At 41.3% G+C, this 22708-nt stretch overlaps 1 protein-coding gene across 1 annotated transcript; it reads left to right on the forward strand.

Annotated features, from left to right (window-relative positions):
* Positions 1–662: 662 nt before the first annotated feature.
* lmbr1l (limb development membrane protein 1-like) lies at positions 663–17607 on the forward strand. Its single transcript, XM_084366632.1, has 17 exons — positions 663–908; positions 7880–7964; positions 9749–9782; positions 10109–10248; positions 11665–11768; positions 11878–12001; positions 12091–12159; positions 12250–12314; positions 12440–12512; positions 12610–12696; positions 12821–12897; positions 12996–13073; positions 13167–13240; positions 13476–13566; positions 14007–14073; positions 15175–15336; positions 15879–17607. The coding sequence occupies exons 1-17, from the start codon at positions 846–848 to the stop codon at positions 15962–15964; spliced, it is 1479 nt and encodes a 492-aa protein (XP_084222758.1). The 5' UTR covers positions 663–845; the 3' UTR covers positions 15965–17607.
* The last annotated feature ends 5101 nt before the right edge of the window (positions 17608–22708 follow it).

Below are 22708 nucleotides of genomic sequence, written 5' to 3' on the forward strand. Positions count from 1 at the left end.
GCGGTGGAGAATACGTAAATTGCCTTCTACGGTGCCTTTCCAGTGGAGAAAACAGGGTGAAGTGTGCTCTCTTCACTATAAATATATCATGAATTTCTGCACTCTGGTGCCCCCTGCATACATATGGTGCCCTTTGTATTTTTTCCACCCTTGCCCCTCAAACTTCCTGATTCTGCCACTGACCCCATCCATCTTTTTTTTTTTTTTTTTGCATTATGTTCTGTTAAAAAAAAAGTTAATATCAGCAGATATTCGACAACATGAACGCAGATCCCGATGTATCTGTGAAAGGCCAATATCAACTGATAATGTCAGCCAATCAATACATCGGTCGGGGTCTATTAGGAAGGGTAGGCCTATGAAGAATTGTAATCTGAAAAGTAACGAGTAATTTAATTGAGTAAAAAGTGCAGTATTTGCCTCTGAAATACAGTATTTAAATGTAAGTGTCCTTAGTTACACTCCACCACTGCAATAGAGCACATCCTAAACCACATGTTTAATTGTCCTTTCTCTGGTATGTTTAGTATGTAAACACACCTTTAGGTATGACTCCCCTACATATGATGATGATCTATTAATTACAGTGATGGCTGACAGCTACCTGTGGATCTCCAGGCTTCCTGCTCCTCCGTGTAGCCCCGCCCCCTGACGACCCCTCCTTGTTGTATATCATCAGAGCAGAGTGTAGCGCGAGGCTAGCTCCGCTCTGCCTTTCAATCACAGCCGGACCAGCCTGCCAGATACACCACGGCACTCAGTGGAAGATGCCCCGTGTTTTAACTTTTTAACCATTTCCACCTCCAGCGCTTTTAAGCCTGAGGATACTGTAATGGTTCCGGAGAATGGAAACGGACGACGTGTCGGTTAGAGAGCAACTTTTCCACAACCGTGTCCGGGAGACCATAGTAAGTAGCGTTTACAGTTAACGTCGGTTAATATGCATATGAGGGTCGCCTCTAACGAAACACTCAGCCTGCTAATGAGTACGAGGCAGCCACGTCGTTTAACTAGCAAAGCGACTGTTTGGCGTGGTTTAGCGAGAGTTCAACCCTCAAATTAAAGTTGGCAAAGTTCCCCGTTTCTCCATTGGAAAACTGTACTTTAAACGCGACTTTGACGTGTTTGAATTTCGCTTGTTGTGGCAGCTAGCTTAACTTCTGTACAGACGTTAATTACGGCAGGATGCAGCTGGTCATCAAGGTAACACGACAGCATCTGGCACTTTTCTGTCGAGTTTGTAACGATCTTCCTTCATCTGAGTACCTTAGTTTGGATCACCCTACTCCATGTCACTGACTGTCTTTTTTTTTTTTTTTTTTTTGTGCAACACCACAGCCTGTTGAACTTCAGACTTGCCATAAAGATCAGTTCAGTTACAGCAAGGCACATTGATGCAGACCTTTAACCCTTAAAGTACAATCAGATCTCAAAGGCAGTTAATTTCCTCTGATTGGAGATGTTGCTGATACCATGTGCTATCATAAGGGACAGTGTCAAACTCATCTTTTCTGCTGCACATTTATTGGAGTATCCGTGGATGACTTATCAATTTGTCCTGGTTTGTTTGACTGTAGATAAGAAAAAAGCTCACATTGTACTTGTACTGTAAGAGAATGAGCACAAATGCTGCAGCTGTAGATAAGGGTGTACATTTAAGGCCGTATGGTATAGTATGAAAATTAATGATCCCCTACACAGATTGTGTCATTGCTAAGAAGAAGAGGATGAGGAGGAGGAGAAAATGTAGGGCTGAATAAATGTGAACCTACTGAAGCCAAAGGACGTACTTGTCACAGCAGTGAAACCACATCAGCACCTAATAACATCAATAACTGCATTATATTTAGGTGTCCCAGTTTCCAAATTAAGACATTTAATTGGACACTTTATTTGACTGAGCCAACATTAGTACTATTAGTTACACCTAGTAAAAAATTCTGCTGTGAAAAAGGTTGATTGCTTCAAATTTTAGCTGAGACAATTGAAGGTGTTTTTGAAACTGACTTGCCTCCCCACACCATAATCCATTTCTGGTAGTCCATGATTTTTTCCCAAAAAACAACAAAGCCGATTACTTCCTCTACAGGGGATGCCATGTGCTGTTAAGCATCAAATGAAGTGCCCATATTTATTCTTATTGCTCTTGTTTTCATTGTCCCTTTCACCTACAGACCCTAATGCTATTAGTCGACACCCCCTTCTTAAGCCACTGGCTGGCCTCAAGTCTCCAGCTTACCATCTCCTCTCAGTTCTCCCTCTCAGGCTGGTCAGCTGCACGTGCATCTCTGGTTATTAATGGCTTTAGGCCAAGCTTATCAATGACCAGCTCATTCTGAGTAGAGAAATATGTGGCAGCAGTGTAAACAAAGTTGTGGTATTTCACATGGCAACGCTATTGAGGCTAAATTTAAGCATCCTATACAATCAAGTACTTGTCAGATATCCCCCCCAAAATTGTGCTAATCAGGTGTATCAAAAATATTGCCGTGACATCTCTTTTAACCAAGCATCTTTTGAATGAAGATATTGGTGATTGCTGATCTATAAGTTGCAAACACTCTCACCAATTGTGCTTGTTTTAGAACATATGGAGTATCTCCTGTTACACCTGAGCAGACCGTCGGCCATTGTCTGGGCCGTTGGTTAGTGTTAGTGAGTGAAATTACTCTGTTTAGCTATTCAGATAAGGGGATCAGTGTAGGAAACGGGAACCCCTTGAGCCTGTTGCTGTAATATCCATGATTTCATCCATTTAGCGTGGTTTGTCTTTTTTTTTCTTTGCTGCCTCTTCACCAGTGCTATTGGCAACTTATTATCAACCATTTTCTCGATTAGCAGCAGCTATATTGGCAAGACTGGTGTCAGACAATGCTGCTTAATCATAACAATGGTTTGTTTATCCGCAGAGAGTTTATTCCTTTTGGGCAGGCACAGAATGTCGAAGCTTGTTGGCTGTCGGCTGTAGTCTTTGCCGTGTGTTCAGGTACAGCTTTTTCAGAGACACAGGAGATGTGAGGCAACGCAACAGTCGGCCTTGGAGGACAACTAGTTCTTTGATGTCAGTTTGATGTGTCAGGGCCTTAACAGCCTGTTCAAACAAATTTGAAAACCATTCAGATATTAAATTAGTGTATTCAATTAAGTAAATTCTTACAATCTTCGATAGAGATGGCAGATATGACTATTAGGGGATCCGGCGCCACAGTAACAGGACTTATTCATTGCCAGTGCCAGGCCCTGTGGCCAGAGGAGTGCCTGCAGTAATCTCTCAGATGATGGTAACTCATTTACATTTTAGTAGTAAGATGTTGTTGGACCAAAGACAAATTGTAAAATTGTAGCTTGACTGGCAGAAAAACAGGCAGTATTTATGTAAAGTGTTGACTTCGTACAGTTTTGAGTCAGAAGCCTCGCTGCAGCACCAGTGGGTGCAAGATTCCTGCAAGTCAACAGTAATTCTTTCCAAATTTTGAATAGATAATACTGATGATGCTTTATCTGAAAGAAACAATACCAAGCAGCTCAAAATTCATACTTTTGCCAAATTGGGCCCACCAACTGTTCTTCAAAGGGATGACTATGCAACATGAGCAACTAATAACTGGGAACATTCAATTGCAGCCAAATGTCTGTCTTCTTTTGAGCTGATGCAAAATTATAAATCATCTCAGATGAGAGCATCTGGCATGAGTAACAAGAGTAGATTAAAGAAATTGTCTGCGTGAGATGATGTAGACATTGGAGCCAAGAGTACACACCCACAGCCCAAAGCCTGAGCCTAGAGGGATCAGGAAGGATCAATGGTCAGGAGAATAAAAGGTCTTGTTATTAGAGAAATGGGCCATCCAGAATCCCACTGCATTAAGACATCTTAAAAAGTTGTTTGAGTACTGCTGTGTTATCTGTAAAATAGAACATTTAATAGAGCACTTGCAAAGTGTGTTTATTATGAATCATCCATAGGAGTCTGACAGAAGGCGGAGAGACATAAATGAAATGTAATTTGGTTTGAGTGTTGGATCAAATATGCTTCTGACTTGGTTTTAGTTTATCTTCCAAGGAGATGCTATGCATTTTTTTTTTTTTTTGAGAGGAAAAAACAAACACATTCTGTCATACATTTTCTGTTCTCAGGGGCACCGTTACCTCACTTGATATTTATTTGGTCGTTGCTTGTCTGAAATCTTCTTTCACTAAACTATTAAACATTGGATCATGACGCATTCCAGCAAAAATGATAAACTCTTGCCACAACATACTGTGGCTCTGCTCCCCACCTTCATTTGGATTAGGATGGCTTTGCACATGCAACATTTTTAAGTTGTTTCTGGCTGGTGAATAAATCGTGAATGGGTTTTGCCTAATCTATCCTCTTACTTGTAAACAAAGTCCGGCCTGCTTTGCCTGAACGTGTTTAGCTGAACAAGAGGCTACGAACCCCTGAAATAACACTCAGAGGGAGTCCACTTGACATTTTGCAAGGATGTGCTGTGCCACTGCCAACCTCCCGCTCCTTTTGAATTTTTACAGGAACTACAAGCGCAGGCAAGATGTGAAAACATTTGGGCTTCATTGTTACTTGCTTGAAGCAGCACAAAGATGTTTAGGTTACACTGTGAATTTTAAAATGCTCTGAAAGAAGCTGTGAGCTGTGGGACTTTGTGCTCAACACAAAGATCTCCCTCTGGATGCTGAATTCCTTTAAACTCTCTCCTCAGTGGCCTGTTACATGCTGCCAGCTCTCAACATGGCCAATCAGCACGTGTCATGTCCCCACATACATTAACTGAAAGGTTACTATTCTGCCCCAACACTTTTACTCACCACAATGTCCATCCTCTGTTTCCTGCTGTTCCTTTTGGTGGATTAACCACAGCAAGCTCCTTGCCAAATAGAGGGCATTATTGAACAATTTGCAGACTGAGCTGATTAGTTATTTACAGTTCAGTCCATTGTTGTTTGTGTGATGCAGCTAGTATCCATGTTAAGTTCCACTTACACAGAAAAACACTGTATTTCTCAACTGATTAAGTTTTGTTGCAGTATGTGTGTCACTGTAAGGCATAATGCATTCCTGTTGGTGGAGGAGCGTGACTGCAAAGTATGTTTGACGTTTTAGTTTGCAACTTACTGTATAAAATTTGGGGCTTAGCCAAGGAAGTGGTAGTTGTAAACAGTATCGGATAAATCATACAGCAGAAAAAAACAGGTTTTCTATACCAGCAGTTGAACTTGAGCTTGAACTTGTGATAGCTGACTTGTTGAGACTGATCTGCACAGATGCTTGTGTGTTGTTCTTGGGTTTTTCTTTTACTAGATTTTGTTTTCATTCTAAAATGGGTCAACATATTGTACCTCCTGGAACCATATAGGAGGAGGGGTGTATGCCCCATTTCTTACTGTTCCATATGTCCCAGTGATCCATTTTAAAACTACTGAGAGACACTGATGTAAATGTACACTGTCTCACCATGAATAGTTTTGATGTGGCCCCTCTATTGTTGTTTAAAGTACATGTACTGGTATGTACTTCTGTAACTGTCATGGAAACCTGATCCTTAAAACAAACTAATTTCTAGTGTCTTTGTTCCTTCAGTAAACTCATAATGCCTATGTTTGCATCCTCTTAAGAAACTGGTTTTTCACCCACCAAAAGTACTGCTAACTTAAATCCCAGTAACTACATTTCAAGGAACCAAAATGTTCCTTTAATCCACGTTGTCTGCATTTCCACCATGGTCTAAAGACCCACAAATATTAGGTAAATTAGTCTGCCTACGTATAAAGAAAGCGATGGCTGGTTTACACGTCATTTTTGCCACTGATTATACAACAACGATAAATGCAGGCCTTCGTCATCAGTCCATCTGTCGTGTCCTCTCTGCTGTAACTCCCTGTTGATGTGTTGAAGCACAAATGAACAAAAAACTGATTTGCACCTGCAGATTTAAAAAAAAACAAAAAAAAAACGGTGCAATTGTGCGACCGATCAGAAATGTTCAGTGCTGCAAACCCCTCATGAAGTTACTTTTGGAAAGTACTGCCCCCTGAGCAGGGACATTTCAAGGGGTAATATAATGTCCCAAGGACTAATTTTAGACCCTAGTCCCAGTTGGTGAAATGTACCGAGTTCCTCTAAAGGTTTGTAGTCTCTGGGTAAAGTTCCTGCAGTGGAAACATGACTTATGTTGACACACTTCTGTCATACCCCAGAGAGCCTCTCTCTTCTTGTTTGTTACTGTTGTCACCCCAGGGACGACTTCTACATACTGTAAGTCTACCTGCCACTTGGGCTCCCTCTGAGCTGCCATGCAGAGATGCTTTGGCACGTTGGCGCACTCTATCTCTGCTGTCGAATGAACAACATGACATCTATTACAGACAGTCTTGGTCCACAGGGGGAGAACCCTGATTATGTTGGTTACCCTGTGTGTGCTCATTCATCAACCCCTGAGCATCATTTGCACATGACCAACATTAATGCTCCAAAACAACTGATTTCCTGTCAACATCAGATGTACTTTTCATAAATAATGCTAACACTGCATACTAGCATGTTATAGGTGCTATTCTACATTAACATGTCAATGGTACAGTTACATCAAATATAACTTTGTGTTCTGGTGTAACTTTAGCACTACAGCCTCATGGGGCTATAGACTTTTAGTTGTGTTTAGTATTTTGATAGTAATGTTGAAGTAGTACAGAGATTGTTTTTACTAAGAGAGGTGCTTGTGTGGGACAGGAACTACCAACACTCACATGGTTGGTTGTAATTTCCAGCTTGCTGAGGAATGTTTCTATTCGTTGCACTTAATATGCTGTGGCAGAGAGGAGTAAATGCCATGCACCCTCTATCACTCACAGGTTTTCATTGTTTGGTCATCCTTGAAATATAAGTTGAGCATTGCACAAAGATGTGTCTGGGATATGTCTGTCAGTTTGTTTGCTACACTTCAGTTGAGACCTATTTACCTCCCCCGTGGTGGTTATGTTGTCACCCATGTCTGATTTTTTTTTTTTTTTTTTTTAAAACTTTGGTGGAGGATGGTTCTCAGCCCAGAATAGACTACATTAACCTTTTGGTGCGGATGAAGGGACAGATTCAAGAATTTTTATAACTTTCTTTAACATTGCAAGATTGGACATTTTTCGACTTTTTCATTAATTTATCAGGGAATGATGTATGGATCTCGATGAAAAAAGATGTATTTAGTTGGCTGGTATCTATGAGTGAGTACAATTTGATGTAGATCCTGCATTTGGTGAGCTTAAATTATGGTTAAGCAGCTTTGGGTGGTTTAAAAGGTTAGAGTGACACAGGGCTATCTTCTCATGTTATGTATGTGATGATATAAGCGATTCACTTCAGTCTTTGGGGTGAAATGTTGAGATCTTTGCCAGACAACAGATTGCTGAATGAATATAGGTTTAGCCTAAATTTGTCAGTAGATTTAATGTAATGTCAGACTTTACAGACAGTAGGGGGGCTAGTTGTCACTGGTATTAACCCTTCTCCCTCTGACTCCCCCCTAATCCTTCCTAGTTCATCACTGTCACCCATTTTGCCCTTTGTTGGAATAAAGTGGTAATCTTCAGACTCCATCTGTCTCTCTTGGCCTTGGCCAAATGGGGAATGGTTTTGGCTATCTGCATTTGTAGCATTATGCAGTTCAGTTTCAGTTTAAGTTTTGTTAAATTTTTGCTGTTTATCTGCACAAAACAAAAAAAATTTATGAGGCACAATGTTGCTTATCAGTAGTACTAGACAGAACATGACAGTGTGTTTACAAGACTGCACATTTCCTCAAGTAAATTAAATGACACGTATCCCCTCTTTTGACCCTGTTCTCAAACTTTTCTGTCTTTCCTGCAGATCTGTGTGCTCCTGTTTACATGCCTCTACATAGTGTCCTACCTCATACTTACCCACTTCAAGAAGACTGCCGAGTTTGTCACAGGTGAGCTTTTAAATCACTCTGACTGCTCTGTGAGAAAGAATTCTATCAAAGCCTTATGGGGAAATGCCGGGAGGGGAATTGGTAGTGTTGACATGCATACTGAGTACATCTGTTATTTTTTTCCCACAGAGAATGTAGGCCACATTTTTTTAAGAAAGCACAGGTGTTGCTAAGACACTACCTTTTTTGTATTGAATAAATAGTCAAGTCAGCAACAGAGTCTTGTTTAGCTTTACTTGAAGTTTCATTACAAAGCTAGATGACTTTAAGTCAAACAACAAATTTAAAATTGTCTATTTCACAAACTAACTGATTTTGTGATCACTCTGTTCGTAATTTTTTATCGCAAAAAACATTCTGCATCACATGCATCTGCAAATTTATGTGCAGGTATTTTTAGATTTGAATAATAGTCATTTTCTGTGTTTGCTTACATGTACAGTAAATATAGACTTAAGTTTACACAGTGCCAGGATTGCAGGTTTCAACCCAAGGCTCCGGACCTTGGCTGGAGCAATCCAGAGGTGCAGAGAGTGTGTTATGTAACATGCGACCACCTCCCCCAGGCAGTATCCCTGTAGGTCAGGAGGGGGAGAGGTGGTGAAGAATGTTGCTACAAGATAAACAGGGTTGTAGCTTAAAGTTTTGATGAAAATATATTAATGGAGATCTTTTTTTCAACAGACATGTACTGTACAACCAACATCATGAAACTGGCTTAATTTGCCAATACTCTGAACTACAAGCTTTTGTTTTTGAGAGTCGTAACAATGTAGAAAAATATGTCTTGGTCAATTGATAAACACCCATTTGCATAAGTGAAACATGCTTCAGCGTGTTCCTTATTTTTGAAACTAAAAAATGTTTAAAGTTCTGCAGTTGCATAATAAATCCAATAAATGGCTACTATTGAAAGCAGATGTAGGATGTCCGACTAGCCAGGTCTCGCTGCTCTGCTGTGGCTGCGTTCGGGTGGAGCCTGGTAGATAGCCAGCACTATTTTTTTCTTCCTTTTTTTTTTTCCTCTTTTTTTGGAGGGGGGGGTAACCTGCTGCGAATTAGTCCACTGTCATAAACTTTGTTTGTGTAGCAACAACAGCAGAACAGTTGTGCCCTGAAGCTATATGACGATTGAGCAATACCACTCGACAGAGTTGTTTTTGTCATTTAGGAGCAGAGAACTGGTTTTTGCTCCTCAGGCTTTACCTCATTATTGAACAGCCATTCCAACATTTGCATAGGAAAAGTGACAGTTCCGTGTACAGTGTTGCGAAAAGAACCGCGCAGTAATTCATGTAGTTCTTGAGATCTACAACATGATATGATACTTTTACAGAATGTTTTTGGCATGCAGTAACATTTACAGAAGGGTGTCTTTGGTATACACCCCTTGCTTTTTCCTACTCATATGTAGTTCAGTTTCTAATAGAGCCTTGTTTTTGCTTGAACAGAATGTTCCTAACATGCTCAACCCCAACCCACTCCTCACTCTGAGGCCAGGAAGACTTGTTTTTTTATCCTCGTATGGATTTCGTCTATCACACCTTTCTCCTGTATATCTGTATGTATACAGTGTACACACACTGTCCAAGACAGCTTTTATAACACCAGCAACATAGACCTGCTATCTAAATTTCAACATTCTGTCTGATTGCACTTAGAATGACCTGTCTGTTATGTCTGTGGAGACTTACTATGGTTTAAATGTGGATATTAAACCAAATAGAAGTCTGAAGCATTTTCGTAATAGATGTAATCCTACTTGTTTGTCTGCTCTGTTTCAGATGATATTGAGGATGCCACTGTCAACAAAATTGCGTAAGTGCAAACCTCTAATGATTAACTGACCCACAGCAATCTGTTCTCACTCACTCTGATTAGTGTCAGTGTGAATGGTTGAGCACATACCTTCAGTCAACGTGACATGTGTAGTGGCCTGAGGCCAGCTGGCTGTAGATTTATTTCCCTCTCCCGAGTGTGCCTGTGTGGTTATGTAGTTGTTGGTTGGGATGTCACTCTGGCCTTTGTCCCTACACGCTGGCACTGTAGTACCTTATCCTGGGCCGCCCTAGCCTTTCACCTAGGATGTGCTAAACATAAACACACATGTGACTTCACTGATGGCTTCTCTCTCCTCCTCACAGGCTGTGGTTGTGTACGTTCACGCTGTCTGTTGCAGTGTGTGCTGTGCTCCTCCTCCCAATCTCCATTCTGTCCAACGAGGTGCTGCTCACCTTCCCACAGAGCTACTACATGCAGTGGCTCAATGGATCTCTTATCCATGGTACATCTTACTGTTTTTCTTTAATCAATTATTTTTGAAAAGGGACAGTGTACATTAATCAACACTCGAACAAGTGCAAACACACTAAAGTAAGCTGAATGGCTAGTTTTCTTCTTCACCTGATGTTAATAGGCATCCTAGAATAAATAAAAACAATATAACATGTACAACAGTTAAAAAACATACTACATTCTGTAAAAAATACAGTAATACGGTAAAAAATCCATTATCAGATGATAAAGGTGGATAAAAACAGCATCAGTTTTCACATTTTTGTGTTTCAATAAAACATTTCTTCTTTCTTACGTTGGAATTTTTGGTTAGTGTTATGTCATTTCTTGGAGTCTCTTTAAATGCCTCATATCCATGAAATCTGTACAACCTAAGTTAAAAGGTTATGCAAGTCAAAAACAATAATAAATGATAAAAGTATTTTAATTGTCATACACTTCAAAAAATTTTTTTTTTTTAAATTAACTGTAGAAATGACATGATCACGCACACATAACGTGATTGGGCAGAAGAGGAAGGTCTTAGCTTCCTTCTGCAAAAGGAATGAATGCTCTAGCTACTATGATTTTTGCTTTGGACTGATTTTAAACAGGATCGTGCAAACAACCATCTCGCCAGAAGGTTTGTTTTTATAGGGTTAAATGAATGATATGATGGAGTCTTGTTGGATTTTGGCACTGAATTCCATTGCTGTGATGCTCTGAAGGCTGAAAGCAGTTTTTCTGAGTGGGATATGTAGTCCACACTAGCTTCACCTCTAGTAGCTCTGTTAGCAGTAAAGTTGAAGTTGATGAAACCAGGAGGAGCTAAGCCATGCATAATCCTATAATTGAAACCGATTTTGTTTTGTATTTGATGAGGTTTACTTGTCAACAACACCAAGCATTTAAAACCTGTCAAACAACAGCAGTAATCAGTTTAAAACTGGTTCAGTTTTAATTAGGATCACTGGTACTAACCTCTAAATCAATACACTACAGGCCTGTGTCCAAATTGATCATTATTATGGATAGTGGCTGTGACCTTGCTGTGAATGTCTTTTTTTTTTTTTAAATAGTCCAACTGTTTACCGACTGCTGCTGTTGACATCAGTCAGTTCCTTTACTCTATTGAACAAGAATGTTTTTTGAATTGATAAACTAAGATGTAAAGTAAATAGTTTTGAAGCCCAGAAATGAACCAGGCCTGTAATGTTGTTTCACGTGAGAAAGTCTTTATGATAATCTCAGCTTTTCACAGTTAAATTCTTTTCCTGATTGTTGCACATTCTTCAGCACGTTTGGCAGGACTATACCTCACAGTGGTTGACAGTGGTACTGCCTAAATACTTTACTGCAGTTTAACATTAATGAGTGTTTACACTGAAAACTAACATATGGAACATCTCTTGTCCTCTCTCGTCAGGGTTGTGGAACCTAGTTTTCCTTTTCTCCAATTTATCCCTGGTCTTCCTCATGCCCTTTGCCTACTTCTTCACGGAGTCAGAGGGGTTTGCAGGGTCAAAAAAGGTACCAGTTTTGTCATTCCCTTACAAAATGGTAACTCAGGACTTTTAAACCATTTTAAAAAGACTTAACTGGAAATTGACAACATCTGTTTGTTTGTCTGTTTGTGTAGGGGGTTATGGCACGTGTGTACGAAGCAGTGGTGCTGCTGTTGCTGCTGGCTCTGCTTGTCCTGGGCATTGTGTGGGTGGCATCAGCCTTCCTCCACGACAACATAGCCAGGAAGAGCCTCTATGGTGAGTCACATGCATTATAGATCCCCCAGTGACAACTGGTTTCACAGTTATTAATATAGTTGCTTAAACTCTCCATTTTTTAATTTCAGACCTATGGGAGTATTACCTTCCCTACCTGTACTCGGGCATCTCTCTGTTTGGAGTGCTGCTGCTTTTGTGTGAGTGTATATCAATCATTATGACATGTGCAGCTATAAAATTGTGGCGTGTGACACAAGCACATCATGACCCGGTGTTTCTGTCCGCAGTGTGCACTCCCTTTGGGTTGTCCCGAATGTTCAGTGTAACTGGCAGCCTGTTGGTCAAGCCACGGGTGAGTAACAGACCAAATGACCAGAGTAAAATACTTTGCAGACAGTAGCCTTTGAATGAATAGTTGTGGCTTGTGACTGTGAAGTATATTTTTCTGAATTGATTGATGCCTCTCATCCCTCTCAGCTGTTGGAAGATGTAGAAGACACTTTGAGCTGCACCACGTTTGAGGAAGACTCGCTCTCCAGGAAGCTGAACTGTGAGTGCATCACCATAAACACACTCCTTTGCCATTTCTGATGATTCAATTTAAAGCTGACCCTTTGTCCCTATCATGTGTTGTCATCTAATTGAAGCTGGCAGTACATCATGCTGGGTCAAGCTGAACATGGAGGCGATGAGAAAAGAGTACCAAACAGTTCAGAGCAAGCGCATCGCCCTTGGTAAGATTGATTGAACTGGCTGCTCCCGGCTCTCTCTCTCACTCAGTGTTATTTCATTGTATAGTCATTCGTTGATGCACACTCATTTATTGTTGTTGCTTTTCTCTTCTTGTTTTCCTCACAGAGATGCGTAGGAAAGCGTCCCCATGGCAGCGAAACTTGGGCTATCCCCTGGCTATGCTTATGCTCCTCGCACTGACGGTACTTGCTGTTCTATTAATATATTCTCACAGGCTGCTTTGACTCTGATTTATTAACACGGATGGTTGTTTAAATGGTTGTATAATTACTCTCCTCAGATGATGTGTGTGCTGATGGTCTGTTTCAATGTGTTGGAGTTGCTGCTGGATGAAACGGCTATGCCCAGAGGAATGGAGGTGAGGATTTTGGCTAGAAAAAACCTCATGCTCCGTGTGCCACAGCCAGTCATCTGTGTTCACTGATGATTGTTATTTTTGTGTGTGTGTTAGGACCCTCATCTGGGGATGGCCTCCTTCTCCATGTTTGGCTCACTAGGCGCTGCAGTTCAAGTAGTCCTTATCCTGTATCCTTTTTTAGCCAATTCACCCGTGAATGTGTGTGTGTACACAGAGGTAACTTGTCACATCCATTTGGCTGTGACTCACCCACCTACAGACTTATTGATATTTTGACCAGGGTGTGATGTTGACTCACATTGTTGCACTTATGTATTACAGAATTGCTTTGTGATGTTATCTACCATCTCTGTGAGTATATTAGTCTTCTCTCCAGCGTTGTCCTTAAAATGAATTTTTCAGCTATCTGATGGTGTCCTCAGTGGTGGGCTTCTACAGTTCCCCTCTCTTCACTGGCCTCATGCCTCGTGCACAGGACACCAACCTCACACAGGTATCTGACAGCCAACATGTATACCTCACAGTGGGGTACGGCCAGAGGCTAGTGATGTTCTGTTTACTCCCTATTAGGGCTGCAAATGATTATTTTTGTCATTGATTAATCTGCAGATTGTTTTGAAGATTCAATGTGTAGTCTATAAAATGTAAAGTAAATGTAAAAAATGCCCATCACAATTTTTCCGACTCTGAATTGCTGCTTTAGTCCAACCAACAGTCCAAAACCCAAAGACTCTTCATTTACTTTCATAAATGACAAAGAAGAGCTGCAAATCCTCACATTTAAGAAGCTGGCTCTAGCATATGTTGACCTTTTTTATCTTGAAAATGACTGAAAAGATAAATCAATTATGTAAATAGTTTCTTTTGATTGAAAAAATGACTAAGTGCACCTCTACTCCCTCTAGTAACCTCCACATTTCTGTTTCATTTCAGATCATTGCAAACTGCGTGTCACTGCTCATCCTGAGCTCAGCACTGCCAGTCTTTTCACGCACACTTGGTAAGGACAACATGAAGTCACACCTAAAAAAATTCAGAGGAAGAGAAACGGATTCAGAGAAACAGATTTTAATCTGTGCTGTGATTTGCATCATTGTCCCACAATGCAATGCAGAAATGAGGGAAGAAAACCATTTACAGCTGTTAAGATTATAAGACTGAATGGCAATGAGACAGTTAAAAGAAAATCATGGAAAAAAGAACAAATATTTAAATCAACTTTACTTAATTATTTAACTAATACACAGGTATACAGTGAAAAGCTTATACACTGGTTTCTCATTTATGGTACAACGTAACAAAATAAAAAATGCAGGAATGCAAGTGCAGGATAACGGTAAACAATTGTAGGATGGTACTGTATAGTGAGTCGGTATGGTAGTATTAAGTGTACAGGATGGGTGCCGTAAACCCAAAGTGACAGAGTGCAGTGCAATATTAGTCTGTATACCATTCAGTAAAGTAAAAAAATTTAATGTAGTAACGGAATACAGTGTAATACAATAATATAAGTAATACAATGAGAACATTAATAATAATGTAATAATAGTATTGCAGTGCAATATTTAAAATGGCAATGAAGCTTTGAAGCTACATAGATTTCTTATATAGGAACTGCAAAATATTTCACTTTGATTACTGGTATGTAACACATAATGTGTGCTATATAGCCTTTTCACGGCACACATTTTAACTTGTCAAAGCAAGAAAAAGCACATGTTCAATTTACAACATTGCTGATTGCTGCATTCTGTTGAAGTGAGCTAGTTCCAGGGCTCTGGCATTGTGCATGTTGTCTCACTGACGGGGCTTACTGGGACACTTCATAGAATGGAGCCATCTTTAAGGTAATTGGTCACAACTGTGCTTTTCCTGCTCTGACATGTCAAAATATCTGCCATGAAAAAGGTCTATTGGTATGGAATTGGGACACAGGCCCTGGTATGTAATGTGAAGAGGTGATGAATCAACATTTTGCTTGTAGTTTTAATAATCCCCACAAGAGGGCGATTGTACACTGTGAATGCTGCAGGTGAGTCCTGGCTTGGGCCATTCATTCACAAGTAAAACATGTTCTTCTGTTTCTGTTCCATCCTATCAGGGATCACCCGCTTTGATCTTCTGGGAGACTATGGTCGGTATAACTGGCTTGGGAACTTCTACATTGTCTTCCTGTACAACATGATGTTTGCTGGTCTCACCTCTGCCTCCCTGATCAAGACAGTCACCTGGGCAGTGCAGAGAGAACTCATCCGTGCATTTGGTCAGTCTACTTTCATTTCTATTTCATGAAGCAAAACAGGAGTACTTGTATGCATATATTTGTGTAGTGGTGTGCTGAAATTCATTGCACTTTGGGTAGCTGTGTCATAAGTTCTCCCACCTTTGGCCCCGTTTCCCTATGGGCTGGTCTCTCTTCCTCAGATAGAAAGAATACAATTCTTTCAGGAAAGTGTAAAGGGACAAGAGGAGAGTCGGGTCCCCTTGGGGACCTTCAGGCACACCGCCCTAGACCCCTCGCAGCACACACGCCCTCCACCCCTCCACCCAACACAAACAAGCCTTCAGAGCATGGACACGCCAAACACACACATACACGCAATCCCCTTCCTCACAGTACAGATAGCATCTCTGCACCATGGCAGCTCTCCTACACTTTCCCATTGCCTCCCAACTCACTTTTGTTCTGTGACTAATAGACTTTCATTTCACCTAAATCACTATTTTTCTTAGCTTTGCTAGTTTAGTGCTCCACCTTGTGATTGTGTGTGACGTTATGGTCCTTTTTCTTTCTTTTTTGTTCAGGTCTCCACAGACTGCCTTTAACTGTGTCGCGCTCCACCATCCCCTTCAGACTCCTGCTGGCCAGTGGACTGTCTAAAATCCAGTGACTTTACCTCCACTACCTTTAAGACACTGAGTCACTTCAAATGTGCTCCTTTTGGATTAAAGCGTTTGCAATTTAGTCCCTTTGCCAGTTGGTGCATGGGTTGGGGCGCTCTGTGTGAAGAGACTGGAGAAGATGAGTCTTTTTGGAGCTCTGCTTGAAGTTGTGTTTAATGAGCAACATATCATGGTCCAGTTTTGTGCAGTTATTTGACTGCAAGGGGTTAGCTGAGTCATAGTTACAACTGGAATGAGGGCAAAAGGGATTTAAGCCATAGTGGTCAATGACAGGGTACCCTCCCTATACAAAACCTGATGAAAAGAGGATCCATGCTCTGTTGACACATGTGAAAGTCAGCAGAGTTATTTTGAAATATCACATTGTAAGTGTGACATAATTTCCTCTTCCTGTTCCAGGTCGATTGAGTGCTCTCTCTTTCTTTGTGGCTCCCCCACACTTTCCTCTCTTAGGTTGTATCACTATTTTAAGAGTGGGAATCTTACTTCCATGTGTTTGGTGGTTCAGTCTGCACCAGTGTTATGTTCATTAATGAGAGGAAGTTGGGAGAAAAGAGGACACAGAGTACCTTGTCTGTCTATGGATCTGTAGGTTACACAGGGAATATGAGAGTGAGGTCATAGTCTCAGTTTTGAAGCTTTTACAAACTCAGTTTGGTAGATTTAAAAGCATTTTCTGCTGTGATTTCTCTTTGAGCAGGGTTTTTACTTCTGTAGATGACGGTTGGCTTACTGAGTCTAAAGATTACTCATTGATTTACAAAACAATAGACTAAAAGATAGCTTTATGTCTTATGCAAGACTTTTGAATGCCATGTGACACTTGGAGGAACCTCTGCCTTTGACCAATCAAACTGTGAATTATTAAGAATTTGTGTGGGGAAGTGCAATATTTTGTAAGCAAAAGCACACTTTTTAACTTTACCAAAAGTAACTTCTAAATTTCTTGTAACTTTCTTTTAATTTTCTGTGAAGTATTTGTTTTTCATCTCATTCCTCTTTGTTGGATATTGGGTGAATGTTTAGAATAGTTTCAGAATGTTTTCAAAAAGCAAATGTGACTATCAATCCATGCAATCCTTTCTGGTGTCAGGTTTTTCTTTATTTTAAAAATCAATTTCTATAATGTCTATCAGCTGTATCTCATCATGGTGATCTTGTGTCACCGTTTGCCTTTGCTGCTGTATCAGCAGGTTATTTTTGTTTGACCAGCAGGGGACAGTGTCTCTCAAACCCAACACCAGCCTCTGTGTTGTGTGACACTCTCTCTGGTTAGATATTATATGTATTATATAACGAGCACTCTGAGTTTTACTCATTTCACTTTTTCTGGGAATTTTATTTTGGTTTTGGGAACACAGATTTTATAATGTACTGTTTTTGTCATTATTTATGGGCATTTTGGGATCTGTACTTCACATGTCGGGTCATTACTCTTAGGATTTTTAACAGTTGTTAAAAATGTTGAATGTGATGCAGTTGAGACAAAAAAATCTTTAGAGTTGGTCTCAAAGATAAAAAATAGTGTTTCTTGTTTACCTTTGAAATGCTCTGATTCAGGTTTTCTAAACTGAATTTTTAACCATTGTTTTATGAGAAGAAAGCAATAAAAATCATCCTGTGTTTTTAACTTCTTTGTCTCCTTTTGGATGCACATCAAGGTGACTTACTGTAAACTCTTTCTTTGATGCTTGTTTCAGTTAATGAAATGTACTACACTGTGACTGATCTGATGTAGCCTGTAGTCAGTGGGTGTGTGAGACTGGTGAGGGCGTCTGTCCTCTACGTCCCTTCCACCCTTTTGTTGCACTTCTTTAATCAGCAGCAGAAGAAAGCCATATTTTGGGCTGTCTGTCAGCGGTGTCCAGCCACGACGCCACTACAGCCGTAGCCCACGCTTTCCCCTCTCCGATGCAAGTGCCAGATAAAAACCCTGCAAATCAGGAGAAGAGACATTTACTCACATTCACTCCTTCACGTCCGCCCACCCACCTCCTTTCTTCCATCCCTTTTCCTTGCCCATTGTTCATTTCCTCACCTCATCCTTTTTCTGAAGTCAGTTCAAGAAAACCCCGGCTGATTAATTTCTCCCTCTTGATTTTTGTTTGCATTTCTTGTTTTGTTTCGTTGGATGCTTTAATTAAGCTTATTTGGTTTAGGTTTTGTTTTGCACTGCGTTTCCTTTGTCGAAAGGAAATGAACTCAAATGTCGCCGTAACATTAGTTGCACAGCTGGAGACTGGTCAGCCTCTGAGGAAGTGACACATAAGCCAGATATAAGGTGTGCAAGAGAGAACTTAGTGCATTATCGGTGTGTCAGAGTTTGTTCAATATGATTAATGTTTGAACACAGGCTGATGCTGCTGGGATTCAGAGGGCTAAAAACTATTCCAGTCATTACACACTATGTTCCTTGGGACATGACTTGGGAGCACATTGAGGACAAAACTTAGACTTTGCACAATGGTGCTAAATGAGTGCAAAACCTCTATAGAAAAATAGATTTCTGTCTGAGCCAATTGGAGTCGTACCCCATGTCAAGAAATGCCAAAACTTTTGCTAAAAGTCTGTCTGAGCCCCACTGTATGACACACAGTATGTTAGAGGGACATTTTAAAAGGACACCTCACCCCAAAATCCAAAGTACATATTTCTCCCCTTACCTACTCAGCTAAAGATCCGTCTAGATTGTTTTGGTGTGAGTTGCTGAGTTTTGGAGATATCGGCCGTGGAGATATCTATCTTCTCTTGAATATAATGGAACTAGATGGCACTCGGCTTGTGGCGCTCCAAGTCACAAAAATTACTTTTGAGAAGCTCACGTCAATGTCTTTCTAGAAACCATGACCCGGTTACTCGGGATAATCCACAGGCCTTGTTCTGAGCATTTTCATGTAGGAACTATTTAACTAAACTACATCCATTATCATCCCACAGAAGGAAACATGAATCTACTCTTGGAAGAAACGGCTAGCTGACAAAGCTCACTAAGCTAGATAATGTTACAACTTGTAGGCTTTTTGAGGGGGGACCCCATCCTCGTTAGCAAAATGACCAAAATATGCCCCCCTTGTTAACCTGCCATCCATCTCTATCCCCTCCAAGATCACCAATAGGTGGACCGCTGTCCGGGCCCCAACCCAGATGCCATTCAATCAAGACCTATAGCTGATTAATTACATTTTGACAGAGCGTTTCTATTTTATCTGGCTTTTCTTGCCTTTATGGCACTGGCATTCCAGCCCCATTGAAAGCGTTATTTTTTACATGTATGAGCAAATATACCACTCAAATCTGAACTGAGGACACAGGAAATAAAATATCTCATATAGCATCAAATTATAAATGATAAATTATGATGTCCTGGACCTTTGCTTGAGGAACAGTCAGTTTCGTCTTTGGATCTGATGGTGTTGGTGCGGGGGCTGTTAACAAATCACCTACAGGTTACAACTCAGCCATCCTGCACTCACAGGACGACTTGGTAGAAAGAAAAATATCTCTACATGAATCTGCTCACAACAAGGTCTGTGGATTATTTTAGTAACTAGGTCATGGCTTCTGGAAAGTGACATTGCTATCAAGCTTTGTCATGTTTTTGTTTTGGGCGCTTGGAGCCACACAAGGTGAGTGCCACCTAGCGCTATTGTATTCGAGGGAAGGCCGATATCTCTAAAACTATGCAGCTCTCACCAAAACGATCCAGATTAATAAAAAGCCCTACAGGTAGACGGAAAATATGTACTTTTGATTTGATGGGGAACTGTCCCTTCAATGTATATTGTACACATACAGCATTAAACAACTGTACGCATCACTTAACCTTGGATTTAGCTTGAGAAACTCTTGAGTAGCACCTCTCCCTGCAGAAACATATAAAGGTCGATAGGAGTGCAATCAAAGTGTCACAGCAGTCCCATTGGGTAACACACTCTATTGGGCTGGTTGTCGGGCATATCGGGGACAAGGCGGGAGACGGCCAGCTTGTAATGGGATGAGATAGGCTATCTTTATTGTCAAAACAGAAGAATGAAGGGGGGAAAAAGACACAGATTAGCTTTCCTGACAGTCGGCCATTTGAAGTCGATGCCAAAGTGCATTAGGGGCTGTTATTCCCTCGTTTTGTGGGCTCGAAAAATGCAGAACCACTCACAGGAAAAGGCGAGACTTGCTAGCTAATCAACTGATAATGGGTCACACTGTCCGTTTGCCATAGCTGCCCGCCATCCTGCGTGCACACTCACGGCACACTTGCTTCACACAGTTGACTGGCACAGGCCTTTGTTTTATTGACTCACTTTGGGTGAATGATGTAACGTGGATTTTAAGGGAGAAACCTTAAATATTAGAGCTTAGTTCAACTCTTTAAGTAAACAGCATGTAATCTTAACCATGTAAATTATCTTTTTTTTGGGGGGGGGGGGGGGGTTCAGGTTCACAAAACAAGGTATCACATCTAACCTTTGACCTGCTTGTCTGGTGCCAGGAAGTTCCACCCTTCTCGGTCCATTGTCCGCTTCAGTGCAGCATCGCCTCAACCTGGTGCTCTTTCTCAAATCAAGGCTGAGCAAAACAACTTAAACCTGGCAATTACACACAACACATTTTACACCACTGTGGTTGCCACACCTGAAGTCATCACATGACACATGACATAATAGGTGTATTCTTGAAGGTGAAACATGGTGAGTAACTACCAGCACACAGTTACAATACATAAGCCAAGAATCATCCAGTGTGTGCAGCCACATCAGAACGCACCACCCTGCCTCTTCCTGCACTGATAACATGGTGAGAGACAGTGTAATGGGAGGTGCGGTGGTGGGCAGAGAGAAAGGACGGGTGAGTGCGTGTGTGTGCGGGGAGGGAGGTGGTTAGGTGTCAGTTCCTTGACTTTCCTTTTCCCCCCAACCCTTCTAGCGGCCTCCATCTGAGGAAGTGGATCCTGCAGAGTGTCTATTCAGCTCCAAGAGACAAGACAAACACTTGAGATGTCAAAGCCAGCATTGTTTCAAAACCTAATATCTGTTTTACAATAACGTATCCATGAAAAAAGAGCCTGCAATCCTAATTTCACCCTTGGCTACAACATTAGTGATCCCATAAACTCCACAGAAGAAGGCTTGCTGGTATCTACTCATACTGGACCGCTAGCCCAGGTACAAGCACAGGCGTCCGTCTGGAAAGAACAAAGCAGGGTAGGCTAACCCAGGCAGGAAAGATCTCGTTTTCAGTGCTGTGACTTTGCAGGAAACCAAACCATTCACCCAGCCATGTACTCCCATCCTGAAATGGGGGAGTCAAATGCTAAGAGCCAGAAGGAGGCAGGGGGAGGCAGGAGGATGGGGGCACCAAAATAAAAAACTAATAATAATGACTTTATTTCCATCTCCAACCCGCAGATGTTTGCTTCCTTCCTTTCCCTTTCATGTCAGATGGAAATCTCTTCTCTTGTACGGCTTTGAAGAGAAACGTCGGTGTGGGTAATTGTAGATATGAAAGTGTTTGTTGCTTTTTTTTGATTGAGTCATTCCCTGCATCTGTCATGAAAGCTTATATCTCTCATCTGCGCTGCTTGGAACAGACTTGAGCTTTCGTCCATGTTTATCGTAAGGACAGGAAGATGCAGCTTCGCCTTGCCACCCCTCCCTAAAACATCCTGGGATCTTCTGGAAACTTCCCAAACAAGGATGCCTTTCCATGGTCACTGTGGAGCTCAGTGACCTGTGCTTCATCCCTCAAAGCAAATGTTAAGCGCTGTTCAGATCAGACGGAGTATGAAAAATTCACAGGTGCTTTCTTTTTATTTTTATTTTTTACTGTGGCCCTGAGGGTCAAAAGACAACAACATATCAAATCATATAACGACATTTCAGAAAACGCGACAACATTTCAGGAAACAAAACAACATTTCAGAAAAGACAATGACATTTCAGTTTCCTGTAAAAGGTGGGACATCAGTGGGCTAAAGATTCTTTGAGAGAAAGTCACTCTCTGGCCGTGATGCACTGAGTCCTCAAGTGTTCCAGGAAGCTACAGATAGGATGGCTGACACACTCCGACCTTTAACCTGCCATTAATTTCAGCTTCCGTGTGTGATTGCAGATGTCAGACCTCTGAGACACAAGGATTCCTTTCTTTTCTGCTCCCTCTTTGACATTATCAGACACATTTTACGACTCTCCCAGCTATTGTTCTGGGATGGATAAAAATAATGTGTTGTTATGTGGCCAGCGGGCGTTTCCAGCTGAGGGGTCTTGGGTGCACTGGGTTCAGGGGGGTCAGGCTGGCTCCCCAAACACAGGAAGGCAGCACTGTAAGTCACCGTCAGGGGGTGTCAAGGCTGGACACTTGTGTTCCCTGTCAGAGACCCTCACCTTCAACTCTGAGTCTATTAATAACATGAGCATCACCAGTCTGATGGCTGGGATGAATTGTATTTAATCTGTATGAGCTGAAAAAAATATAACAAATAGAGTTTGAAGCTGAGGCTGATGCTTTTGAATGATGTCTGAAAAGTTTGAACTTTGATTTAACTTCGCAGGGAAAGTTGCCCTTAAACATTTAAGGTGGTGGACATGAGTGGGTGGGTGGGTGTCATTGTGTTAACACTAAGTAGGCCAATCGCATGTTCTTTGTAAGCTTGAATTGGAGGCGTGTGCTGTCGCGGTGGGAGCGCGCAGAGGAAGGGAGGGCAATCTTGTCCGGACGCTAATAAGACCCAATGGCTG

This window comes from Pagrus pagrus (assembly GCF_965226575.1).
Source record: "Pagrus pagrus genome assembly, chromosome: 11".
Taxonomy (NCBI): Eukaryota; Metazoa; Chordata; class Actinopteri; order Spariformes; family Sparidae; genus Pagrus; species Pagrus pagrus.